The sequence below is a fragment of the Cygnus olor genome, chromosome 6 (assembly GCF_009769625.2).
Source record: "Cygnus olor isolate bCygOlo1 chromosome 6, bCygOlo1.pri.v2, whole genome shotgun sequence".
Classification (NCBI taxonomy): domain Eukaryota; kingdom Metazoa; phylum Chordata; class Aves; order Anseriformes; family Anatidae; genus Cygnus; species Cygnus olor.
Window position 1 is genome coordinate 32,029,795 of NC_049174.1, and position 13,587 is coordinate 32,043,381.

General features: G+C 37.0%; 1 protein-coding gene across 6 annotated transcripts in view; it reads right to left on the bottom strand.

Moving 5' to 3' along the window:
- Positions 1-13,587, bottom strand: part of DPP10 (dipeptidyl peptidase like 10) — a 486,601-nt gene that overhangs the window by 204,802 nt on the left and 268,212 nt on the right. For all 6 annotated transcript variants that reach the window (XM_040561195.1, XM_040561191.1, XM_040561193.1 and 3 more), the window contains 2 exons: positions 9,130-9,244; positions 1,164-1,259 (listed from right to left, as the gene is read on the bottom strand). In XM_040561195.1, the coding sequence (XP_040417129.1) occupies positions 1,164-1,259; positions 9,130-9,154 (121 nt within the window). In that variant the 5' untranslated portion in view covers positions 9,155-9,244. The remainder of the gene's footprint in view (positions 1-1,163; positions 1,260-9,129; positions 9,245-13,587) is intronic.

A 13,587-nucleotide genomic window follows, 5' to 3' on the forward strand; every position in this document is an offset into this window, starting at 1 on the left:
GATAATAACATTTTTAGATGGATACAAATTATTCTACTCTAAGAGGTGCATAAAGTAAGTAGGTACTTAATTTTCCACAAAAATTTTCCTGTACAGAGTCCAGATGCACTTATTCTGCCGATATCCAAGCAATGTGCCAAATACTCCCCTCCAGCTCCATAAGGAATGATGAGTATTAAGATATGTATATGGAGAATGAAATATATAACGCCACCACTGCAATGTTACCGTAGTAGAAAAATGAAATACAATCTTATAGTAAGTCGAAAGAAAGAAAGAAAGAAAGAAAGAAAAAAAAAAGAAAAAGGAAGAAAGAAAAAGAAAGAGGAAGTAAAGATGTTACTTTACAAGACTCCTCTTTTTTTTATTTTTTTGTTTTATCTAAAATACTGATTGCATCGACTACACTGGGAAATTTCAAATAAAGTAAAATAAAATAAAATAAAAATCTATATGTAATTTTTCTGCATTCATAAGAAATCCTAAAAAATTAGTAAAACTCGGAGAATTATCCCCTATTCCCTTCACACGCACACACACACACCCCATGTATTCTAATGATAAAAAGTCCATTCTCTCCCTTTTTTCCTATCACTAGACTTAGTTGCTTCTTTGTCAAACAAACACAGGAAAACACTTAAGTGTTAGCTTACGAATTCTCATATTGGCTGAGGAAAACATCCCTGCAGAAAGCCTGGGTATTAGTACAATTGTATTGCTAATGCAACATAAGGACTTTCTTTATTAAATAGTATTTCTAATACTGTTTTCATTAGATTAGTTTTCATTAGATATTAGTTTATAACTGTACAATCTCATCACTTTTACACTAGATTGCTTATATCCTCTGTTATTTTGAATGACACCTTTAAAATTATTTTCCATTGTATGAGTTTCTTAAGATGGATTTTGAATGCCACAAAAGAAACCTGTATCCAAGCAAGTGGTTATCATCAAATTCAACACTTCAGCATAGACAGAGATTTAAAATTAGAAAACCATTTCAAAAATTAATGAAACAGACATTACAAGGAAAACTTGGGCTCCGGCCAATTTCAAGAGAGTTTGAGATTTTAACTGATTCTTTCTCAAAGGGTACTGACATCATTCAATTCTTAAAATGACTACCTAGATTCAAATTACATGGGAGAGAATACACTTACCATTAATCCATTTGGCTTCTGGATTATGAACTATGAAATCTTTTCTGAAGAGATCTTCCAAAGACAATCTGGTTTCAGATGAATTTGCAAGTTCATCTAAAATAAGAATAACAGGATCATTTTAGATGGTTATTAAAGCAATATAATTAGTGTAGTTTGCACAACACTGGAATTAGAGGACTAGAATACATAGTTCAGAGGTCCTGTTGAAATCAATAACACTACATTGCTCTAACTTTTTTCACTAGAAGAAGTAGTTTCATTTTTCTTCAGTAGAGCTTCAGGAAACAAAGCAGTAGTTGGTACCTTACAGACAGGACAGCTGAAACATGAAGTGTGTGGCTATTTACTATTCTCGCAATGTAGTGGTATGGCTCCTTCCTCCCACCCCTCTACTCCACAAGAAAACTGATTTCAAACCAATACAAGAATTTCATCACAGCCACAGGATGAAGGCCATATTGATCACCTTTTACAAATAGAAACTAAGTAAAATACTCCTTTAAGTAATCAGTTTGGAGCCAATCTCATGTATTTTAGGATCCAAATGTTGAGAAAAAAAAATCAAATGCACATTTTATGGCCTGTACCTGTTCTCAAGTGATAAGCACTGAAGCCTTGTTTTTTTTTTTTAACCTTGGCTAGCAGCTTTGTGTTTTTCCCAAAACATGATAGGGCCCTGAAAGTACTTCGGAAAGTTGGCTAACATTTATTTTAAGGTGCCAGCTTTTAAAATAATTTCCATACTTTAGAAATGAAAAAGGAAACTGCTAAATTCTGCTTTTCTTGTGCTTTAGGTTAAATAAACAATAAGTAGTAGATATTGAAAGGTAAACTGTCACAGGAATGTGTGATATCAGAGGTAGTATTCAAGCAAAAATACTATTTTGCTGTCAAAACACAAAGCTTCCAATGAATATTCATATATAGCAGCTACGTACTTCACCTAACGGCTTTAGGCTATTTAGAAGAACAGCAGTTGCCAAAAGCTGTGTTGTACGTCCCCTGTGCACTAGCAGAAATATACACCTATTCACTTCCTAGACAATCAGTCAGACAGCTGCCTACTTGAGTCTTTTAATCATTTTATCATTATCGGGGAGGACTGTCATAGATTACAGCAGTGTCCCTCTGTTCTGTGAGCTTTTCTTTCCAACATATGGGCACTCCAAACTACCTTCTTTGTGAGAGGAGCTTTTATTTTTCATAGTCAGCTTTTGTCTTTCTGGATTGCTGATATTAGGTATCACCACTGAGGACAGACCCATAGGAAGGAGTATCTAGAATCACAGCAATCAAGGAACAATGTTGTCATCTTTATGTTGACCCAATGTGCTACAGCACAATTTTAACAAAGAAAATGTGCTTTGTAAAGGCAGTGGTATCCTGTATTGCCTTTCAGATGAAAATATGACCCCTTCACAGTGAATGAAGTCCAGCACTGTTCAGTTATCAGTGTTTATTCAGCCAAATTTCTCAATTAGAGGCCTGGCTGAAAGCTCACAGAAATGGACAACGTGTTCTGTTGTGTTTTCTTTTTCTTTTCTTTTTTTTTTGGCCTTTTAAATGTCAGCACTGCCCACTGCAGCCACTTCATTTAGTATTCATAAGGTGCATCTTTGCTGCATTGGAGATAAACTTTTTAATGCACACCACACATTTAGGATAGATGCAAGGCCACCGCAGCTGCTCACTCTATGGCATTGCTGCGTTTTGCACGCGCCTCCCTCCCAGCTCTCAGTAAGCACTTACTCACTGTAATCAGCTCCTCTTGTACATGATATGAGGCTAAACATGCAGAGTTGTTCAAATCCTCTCTCACAAGACAAACATTCTAATCCTTAAATAAGCTTTTTGGCCTCTTCCCACCTTCCAGGGATCAAAATAGTCTGTTTGGGTTGTTTTTTAGTCTTCAAGTCCAGCACGGGACAGAATATTCCACTTGTAGTCTTACCAGAGCTTTACAGCAGAGTAATATCATCTCTCATGGTTTATACCTAATCCCTCTGTTTACGCATTATGGGACTTTGTTAGCTCTTCCTCCTGCCAAACACAGAGTTTTTATCTTCAAAGTAAGCATATGTTGTTACATATGCTCTGCTCAGCTCCACAAATACATTTCCTGTCTTCAAAACACTACCTTAGACTTAACAGCATCAAATACTGGGTTCTTCATAAGCCCATTTTCCCCATTCTCCATAACCTTGCATACTACCTACCCCACAAGCTGTTTTCCATCACCTATTCTGGTATAACAGACCCTGGTCCTGATGCTGTTTGTGATCCGAAAAGGATTCCCCTTCTAACCTTTCATGAGTCTCTGTTTCTATTTATTGTGACCCCTCATATACTGCTGGTTTGCCAACCTATCAATCAGGATCACACAAGCTGTTACACTGCCGAAAATTATCTTGCCCAAGACAGTTTAGTTATCACAGATTGTTTTTTAACTGCTTTAATAAAACTCAATAGAACAATGCATCAAGTGTGTACGGAAGGCTATCAGAGAAGAAAGGCATACCAGTTCTGCTCTTCTGTCTTGTAATTCACAAGCCTGACAAGTAATTTTGAAATAAATTGGATTTTAGAGGAACTTTTAAAATTGATGTTAGCATTCCTAAGATGAAACAATCAGCATCTTCAGACAACTTTAATATATGTTTGAAAAGTTGGGAAGTTTTTTTGGTTGGTTGGTTTTTGCTTTTGTTGCTGTTGTTGTTTTGCAATGCAAAGTCATGACCAAAATAGAGCCTTGTTTGTAATCTTGGACACTATCTTTCCACTCTGACAATATTGCATATTGTGTAATTTTTGAGTAAAATATAGATTTGACATCAAAAAAAAATTTAAATAGTACTTTACGTTCCCCAAATCCTTAGTTTATGTACAGCAAGATGAATTTCACATCATTTGAGCTCTCAAACAGTGTACTGGGTAAATCTTTCTTGAGCACAGGCACAAATTGGTATGCATTTTGCAAAGCACTCTTTATTTCTAGTCTGCCTTTTTCCACTTCATGTTCATTAACACATTACCTAATACCCTACTAGCTCTCTTTCTCTTCCATTTTACATTTTATTGAATTATTCCTTGAAGGAATAATATTTCACTGTCCTCACACTGTTTCCCATGGATTTCTATATTTTGCTCTGAAATTACATAAACTACTTATAGAAAATGAACACAAGATTACAAAAGATATCAACAAAATCAAATGTTAAAAACCAAATAGCTACATTATAAATTAAACACCTTAACAGTTCAACAACTGGTGCATATTTATTCAAAATGACAAACCTGTTCATGTTTACTAAACTAGAAGATTGCAGAAATAGAAATTTAATAGCCTCATCACTTTTCATGAGTTTATAGTTATTTTTGCAAATGACTAGTTAAAAATAGTCTAAACACCTCAAAATTTACTTCTTAGAAAGTAAAACTAATAATTATTTAGTGCAGTATATTAAGTCAAACTCCTTACTGAATTTTCTGTGGAGATTTGAAAAGTTTTAACACTAGAAATAGAGATAAAAGCTTGATATTAAATGATGCCTGAAAAGTGGAAAAACACCACTAGTTAACTGTGTGCAAGCTAACATCTATAACTGGAAATTAGCTTAGTTGTATTACGTTTGCATGAAAAAGGAAAAACAACTTGACAGAAAACAGATATCAAAACTTGCTTGATAATTTATGGTAGCTACATGGAAGGTATACAGAATTAAACAGAAGCCTGAATCTTTTTGTAATGAATATCTACTTCAGCAAAAAATATTTTTAGTTCATTTTCTATTCATTTAAAGAGCAACATGAGAAATGATGTGGTGGGGTTGGTCCCAACCCCATTCTAAACAGAATATTTACCCATTGGACATTATCCCAATAGATTTCTTTCCTGAAGCTAGACTTTACTCCAAACAATTTCACAAAAACCTTTTCTGTGAGTTTGGCTGACCTATGTGTTCCCTAAAGGAATTTTTCTGCAAAGCTGTCCTTCCCCCCATCAAGAGGCGTCAAATCAAACTATGTTTCGCTAGAGTTCAGAAGCCACTCTGCTCAACAGTAATTACCACACATCAGCAAACATGGTTTAAATGCTGACATCAATATATGTCAGCAAAGGAGTCCCACATACAGCATTCAAGTCTGCCACATCTTCAGAAACTGTAAGCTACCATGAAGGTACAACTACTCTCGTTCCCAAAAAGAGGATCAGCCTTAAGTGTTGCAGCAAAACACCTCAACAAAGGTGGCAGTGTCTGGACACCTCTTAGAGCATTTTTAATACAGAAGCTTTCAGTTTCTAGTACTTCCAACTGAACATTCCTCGGTTTTGAAATACAGATTTACACGAGGTCTTAAGATAATTCTTACCATGTGGCACATCCTGCCATTATGCACAGTTTGAAAACACACTGATTTAAAGGCAGGAGTGAGGCACTGACCCCAGAAAGTCTACTTGTGACTATTTCAGTCTGTTCAGGTATATGATGAAACGTCAGATATGTAATAAAATCAAAACAGAACTAGTAAGATACCTGTGTTATACTTATATAGACATATAATGATAATATCTGAGAAACAGCTATTCTGTCTCTGCACTGGCCATTAATTCACAATATAAAGAAAGAAAGTTGTTATTCTCAAGGTATTTTCTTTTATTGTCTCTCATATATTTCTCCAGTAACCTTCTCCAAATATTACACTAAAAAAATCACTGGATTCATAATTATGTTGGCCCAGACAGACTTCTTCTCTGAAGCTCCAGGTTCTTCCACACTCCAGCCCTTTACTTTAACAAGATTATGTTCTTTGAAATCCTCATGTACTTGCTTTATCAATACACTTATCTAATTGCAGAGAAAACCGTCAGAGATACCTGTCTGCAAGCCTTCTACTTGCACCTACAGAGTAGCGTAACAATTTATATTTGGTGGACACAATGGTTTTGTTTTGTTTTTTAAATATCCTCCTAAATCCACAGAGCAACATTCACAGAGAGCTGTTAAGAGTCCCAGCGACAGGTAACAGGACTGGGAGGCCATTCAGACCCTACGACTAATCCATCACATGACTGAAATGGCCTGTTCTTCCATTTTTCTGTCTCCTTGTTGAGAAAACTAACACATTTCTAAAGCTTCCGAGTATTATCACGGATGAAAACAATATACAGGAACCAAAATATTACTAATATCTTTATTTGTTTACTGAAGCCACAACCATAATTGTGACACAGATACTGCATTTTGTACTTTAACAGAAGCTACAATATTAATAGCTCAAAATACATCCCTTATTCACTGCAGTTCCTGCTCCATGTTGTACATTCAAGTAATAATTCACATAATAAAAAACACTAGAAAACATACCACTTATTTCCTTTTAGTTTTAACACTACTTGTGTTAACACTACTTAGCTGAAGCTAAGGCCTCTTTGAAGCTTGTTGCATGGACCTTACATAGAAAATTTTGTTTTAAAAACTGGTTAGGTCACAAAAAAGCATTGATCCCCCTACTAAAAAAGGCATGAAAGATGTTTCTTAAAGCTTGAGATAAGTCAAAGGACAACTATTAAAGCGTACGTGAACCTAAGGGTTTCTCACATTGTGGATAAAACAATGTATAAAAATCATAAGCAAGAGAAATAATTTCTGTTGGATTTAGCGTACCAATAAATCCAATTTTGCCTTGACATGACTTTCACGGAAATGCTTTATAAAGATTAAACAGGCTTCTGAGCAGCCACTGTCTAAAATTATCATTATACCCCTAAAAAGAAGCAGAATGATGCACAGTGCTTAGGAGAATTTGTATGAAATATAAAAGGCACCCATCAGTACAGGCAGAACTAAATAGAGAAAGAAATCCAATAGTTAAAAACATTAATATTAGAAATGAATTGCAAAAACAAATATTTATAACAACAGATTTGTAGCACCTTAGCACTAATCACTTCGCAATAGACCTGTGAGACGGTCTCCAGAGTTTTTCACTTCCTTGAGTGCTAGACATCCAAAAGTCATCCTGGATGTATAATCAGAACCACACAGCTTCAGCTACAGTGCTTAGCACCCATCAGCAAAGCAGCAGAGTATCAGAATATTATCTTCCAAAAACATATTAATCATGAAAGTGAAAGGGGAACAGCACTGATTAAGATCAAAAGTAGGGAAAGCAGCTGCCCCCGCAATGGACCTCCAAAGCTTTCTTTGGTAAGCATTTTTAACCTGCAAGAAACCCCAGTTTTACAGACTAGGTCATTTTTGGAAAAAGGCTTTTATTTATATCAGGTTCTACAGTCTCTTTGGGATATCTTAGTACATCTGAGCTGACAGAACTACTTTTCACTCACATGACTCGAACAGAAATGTAGGTCCCAGCTTACATCAAGTTTTCAAGCAAGCTTGCTGGATTTTGAAACCACCCCAGAGATGCTGTAAATCACTGAGCTTTTGTTTTTTTTTAAATCATATTCAAAAATAATAATAATATTTCCCTAGGTTGTTTGTTCTTTTTTTCAACAAGTGCCTTCAAAGACTTCAATTTATGTTTTTACATCATTAATAATTCTATTCAGATATAAGAGCCAGAACTGATGTTTATTATTGTGAATTCCACCATAACACTTCTGAGATTTTACAAGCCATGAAAGAAAGGAACCTCTCACTGAAAAGTAAGCACTCTTCTGTCTTAAAGTGTACCATGACATGCCACCATTTGCCCTCTGTGTCTGTCTTTATTATTCCCTGAAGAAACTCCTGTGCACTGAGACTAGAGAGGCACAACTTTGCTTTTATTTTTCTCAAAATGTCCTAAGTGGAAATAAGCAGTCATTTCTTTATCATTACCTTGGACAGCACCGTTCGCATGTAGTAAATATTTCTACAAAACAGAGGAAGCAGAATAGCCCAGAATGTTCCTACAAACTTGCTTTGCTTCTCAGAGGTAGCTGTTTTGCTACCTCTGAGAAGCAAAGCTTTTTGATCTTTTTCCATTCAGTTTTACCACCTTCCTTTCAAGCAGCAGCAGTCTATTAGCATGCTTGCTCAGGCATGGACCCACCAAGCTTCCCTTGATGACTTCATCCAGTGGCCAAATGGTCCGAGACCATCATTTAATGCAGAGCATTTTGCTAGCCTTTTGGCTTATAAAAATTGAATGGTTTATACAAATTGAACTCACATGACAAAATGTTTGCAGACCGATATTTAATATCTAGACATGCCATCCAAATCAGATACTTTACATCATAATTTCAAATCTGATAGAAGGAGTTCAAATTTGACAGGAAGAATTCAAATCTGATAGAAGGAATTCAAAGATACACATAAGTAAACAGTTGCTGCCCCAGCAATAAAATCTTTAGAAAATAACCAGGACCAAATTAGAACAAAATAACCATTAGGCATAATTATTTATATATGTGCAATTGCTATTTTGTCTATTAATTGCCCCCCACTTTTTTTTTTTTTTTTTTTTTTTTTTTTAAGTGTACTGTTAAGTAGTTTCCTTAGTTTTAGGTCACACAGTTGTTTATTAAGAGAAAGAAAAGGGAAAATGATTGTGCAGGTACATATGAAAGATGCATGCTTCTGATTCAGTAAGTTTCATTCTCAGTATTAGTTTTCTATGACACATAGCCTTCTCTTAGCTCATCTGTGAATCAGAAATTACACTAAGACAAGTGATAAAATCTTAACATTCGGCTCATACCCACTGAGGCTAATGAGGATCGCTTGTAGCCACCTCAAGGCTGACACAGTCCTAAGAACCTGCTGCCAAAGCCAAATGCTTCTGCTCCACAAGGACTCCAGTAACTCTCAAGTCCCTAAAGGCACCAAATTTATAGTAGCCAGAAGTTAAAAGTTCTTAAGGCCAAGAGATGTTTTAACATTTATATGTCATTTTAATGACTGCATTATGAATCATACACCTTCAGTAAGAAAAAAATAAAGAAGTAGGTTACCTGGGGTTAAAAGAATGACAGACATAGTGATGAGTGAACAAACAACTAGAATCACCAGCAGCGCAATAGCAATTCCTTTCCAGTTCCTCTGCGGAGGGCTGTTACTTCCAAGTTCCTACAGGAATGGAAAAAAATAAAATAAAAGGAAAAGACCATGTTTCATAATCATATATTTCTAGAACTATTATTGATAGGAAAAATTGCTCGGTGCATACTCATAATCACAGCATGGGAGCTGATCCCTATCCCTCCCCTCTCAACAATACACATACATAACTCCAAAGGTGCATATCCGAGGTGCATAACTCATGCTTTTTTAGTGAATGTCTTTTTTTTTTTTTTTTAAATACATGTAAATTTATATCCCCTATGAGACAACAAAATGAGCTTATATAATCTATCCAAAATATGACTGGTGTTAAAACGCACTGAACATAAATTTCAGGACAATATCAACTAGCAGTTTATAAGATAATTACAGAAATGAAACGCAGCAATTTACTGTAATTCCACCTAACATGGTATGGACCATAAAGGTTTAAATACACATCCTTTTTAATGTACACTATTAAACTTATTTGTAATAGAAAACATTTACAGAACAGCCTGAGGCTCCTTCCAAAGCTGAACAGCCCTTCTACAGTAGCTCAACTGTAAACTGCTCCCTTATTACTCATAAAAAATCAACAGTAGCTTGTAACTAATGTTAAATGAATGCTTCTGTAACTACTAGTATGCTTAAACCTATGTTCTCTGTAGTTCATGTTTAACTCCTACTAACTCCAGCCCAACACAATTTGTTAATAGCCACAGTGCACTGCCTGTATTCACAGTACAATTTTAGACCAAACAACAGGTTAGCATCCAACAACAGAATGACAAAAACAGTAAGACAATTGTCTCACACGATCCGAATTTGCTCCCACAGTAAACATTTTTTCTATCTATATCCACTCTCTCTGCCACATTTACCCATATATACCATTATCATCTGAAAATTAAATTGCTGTGATAACACTCTCTGTGAAGAGAAACATCTCTGAAGATATTATTTCAGCCTATTTACAAAGCTGGGTTATATTACATGAATGCTGCACAACTTTTCACCAAGTTCCAGTGAATACCAGGTGGTGTAAAAAATGTGAAGTTTAGCCCCCGCACACAGTCTTGATAGTAAGGCCACATACAATCTCTCCCCCTCCCCATGACCTGGACCTGCATCAGCAAGGCCCTGTGAGGCAGCCGCCACCAAATACATAGGGAGGGACTGTCAAGAAATATGAGAGATTACTTGGAGTCTCTCCTATTTGATCTGAGATCCTGGGTTTGTTACTCTCACAAGCACACAACAAGATATCATTTTATCTTTGCCCTTTCTGTAAGCGAAATGGATAGGGTGGCTCTGCCACCTCTGTCATTTTCTGTAGGGAGGACTAACCTGAAGGAAGGCGTCTCTTGCTATGTTTCATAAGCTTTCAAAAAGATATTAACACTTTGTCACACATGGATTATTTCATTTGTGTTTTCCAAATTATATATGACTGAGAAATCGAGCTGTTTTAACAATGGAAAATGACGTGTTCTTATACTTTTTTGTTTAGAATACACCACTTCAAAACCACATACCACCCAGGACAGCATCTTTAACAGCGTCTTGATTTTGAACCCCTCAACAGCTCATTTCTACCTGTGCGAGACAGTTTTTCTCCCTTGTCTTCTTTTCGAGGAACTTCAAGGGAAATTGCTCTTTGCAGTCTGCAAGCAATTCCACAGGGGAAGTCTTGCAGTGGCCCTCAACCCAGTACAGCCCCTGGCAAGGAACTGCAAGGGGGACCTGGGAACCATAAGTCAGCAATGTGCCCTTGTGGCCAAGAAGGCCAATGGTATTCTGGGGCGCATTTGGAAGTGTTGCCAGAAGGTCAAGGGAGGCGATCCTCCCTCTCTACTCAGCCCTGGTGAGGCCAAACCTGGAGAACTGCATTCTGTTCCAGGCTCCCCAGTACAAGAGGGACATGGAGCTACTGGAGCGAGTTCAAAGGAGGGCTACAAAGATGATTAGAGGACTGGAACACCTGTCATACGAGAACAGGCTGAGAGAACTGAGCCTGTTTAGCCTGGAAAAGAAAAGACTGAGGGGAGACATCATCAATGTATATAAATATCTGAGGGGAGGGTGCCAAGAGGATGGAGCTGGTCTCTTTTCAGTTGTGCCCAGCAACAGGACGAGAGGCAATGGACACAAACTGAAACAGAGGAAGTTCTGGCTAAATATGAGGAGGCACTTCTTTACTGTGAGGGTAACAGAACACTGGCACAGGTTGCCCAGAGAGGTTGTGGAGTCTCCTTCTCTGGAGATATTCAAAACCCACCTGGATGCCATCCTGCACAACGTGTTTCTAGGTGACCCTGCTCGGCAGGGGGGTTGGACTAGATGACCTTCAGAGGTCCCTTCCAATCCCTCCCATTCTGTGATTCTGCCCCTGCCCTGGAATGGCTGCCAGGCTCTTTCCACCTGTCTGGCCTAGGCCTGGCTGAGCTTGCTCATTTTAGAGAATTTTCACCTCACCAGAGGAGAAAAGCAGTCATCCCGCCTACCCAATTTAAACTCCAAGCCACAGGTCTTCACAGGGTCAGCTTCCTCACCTGACTGACATTAACATCCCCACAGCTAAAGCCAACTCAGGCCTAGTGGTAAATGCCCCCCAGCTCCTGTCAGGCCCTCCCTCCAGGGGGCTAAAATAGTACTTGTACTTTAAAAAAAAAAAAAATCATTACACAAATCTTCTCTTTGGTGTTGATATCAAGCAGGTAATAGATGAATAATGTTGAATTACAGCATACGGTAGGAAATTACTGAGGACAGTGCAGTACAGCGCTAGCAAGCAGCACCCTCAGACTGAAGGTCAGCATGCACAGCTTTCCTGGGGATCACCACACAGCCATACAGAAGTTTGGTAACTGTTGACCAACAACACATCCTTGAGACGATACTTTACTTACTGAATTCACAATTACCTATTTTTCACAGACAGGGGAAAAAAAAATATATTAAAATATGGTTCAAGCAGGAATCCATGGCATCCATCTCCTTTCTCTACATCCATTGCCCCTGTTTCCAAACCCCTGACAGACCTGCCTGCTCCCCTCATTTTCTTCATCTTCTTCTGATTCACTTCCACCTTGTTAAACACTAATTATTGCTGCCTATTCCTGAATAGCCTTATAGGTGGTGGGTCTTCAAGGGTGTATATCAGCATCAAACACACGCAGTTTTTCGATCCCTTGGCTATAAGGTTTGGATGGATCCCAAGACAGTCCCATTGCAAAACTTTTAAGGCCTAGACATAAATTGAGATCCAAGCTATTGTTTTCGCTCAAGTAAGAATTACTTTGATATTCATAGTACAGTCTAGAAAATTAGGACTTACCCTAAACAAAACAGTATAAGCCTTATTGTTACGACATTTAACAGAGTCCAATTGTAACAGAAAAACTAGTAGTTTGTATAAGCAAGCTATGGTGAAAATGCAGTAGTTATTCCCTGAGAACTGTGAGACGCTACTGCAAAGTATTGAATTAAAATGACAGAAGCTGGACAAGTTGATGAATGCCCTCTGTACTGAAGCCTCTAAAAATTGTACCAAGTCTTTATTATTCAGAAGGTTCTTCTCTGAAGATTTGAATATCATTCGGTTTCTAAAAATAAATGTCTACTTTAAACACTTCTACAGATTTTTGAAAGGAAAAGATCAAATGGCACACAAAGCTTACTCATACCCACAGTGAGAAAGAAGGCAGGTTTCCAGCTAGAAACTAGTTTTCTAGCTGAAAACGTTGGAGACCGGCATAAAGAGAAAGACTTATCTCTAAGAAGAGATAAGAGATAACTTGGTTTTAATAACTTGATAAAAGTGATTAGTTCCAATTTATTAAAAGTTATTAATGAGGATGACATTATGGTAAGACAACATTCTGTAAGACCTTTGCGAAGATAATGCACGCTAAAAAAATATTTGATAAAACATCAGAAAATTACTATAGTAATGGAAACTCATAATATAATCAATATCAAGGACATCTTTGATCAACTTTCTTGATGTTAAGCAATGCAACTCTTTGAGAACAACGTACAAAGTTTAAAAATACAGTAAGTTGTTAAATAAATAAGATATATTTAGCCTTGCACTACTTTTTGAAAGTTATAAACAAAAGGGACTTAAACAGCTTTTTAGACCATATATCATTGCCAAGACAGAAGCTGTGATTTTTTGTAAGATAGAGGCATTCAAGAGGAAATATCTAAGAAGCTGTACGATGAGAAGCTTCTGATGTTGCAACGTTTTCCCATAACTAACTGCTAACTGGCAGATGGAGAACGTGCAGATGGAGATTTAAGGATCTAATCTTGTAAAAAGGCCCTTATATTAAAGTGGTTTGAAAAAATATCAACTTCTGAAA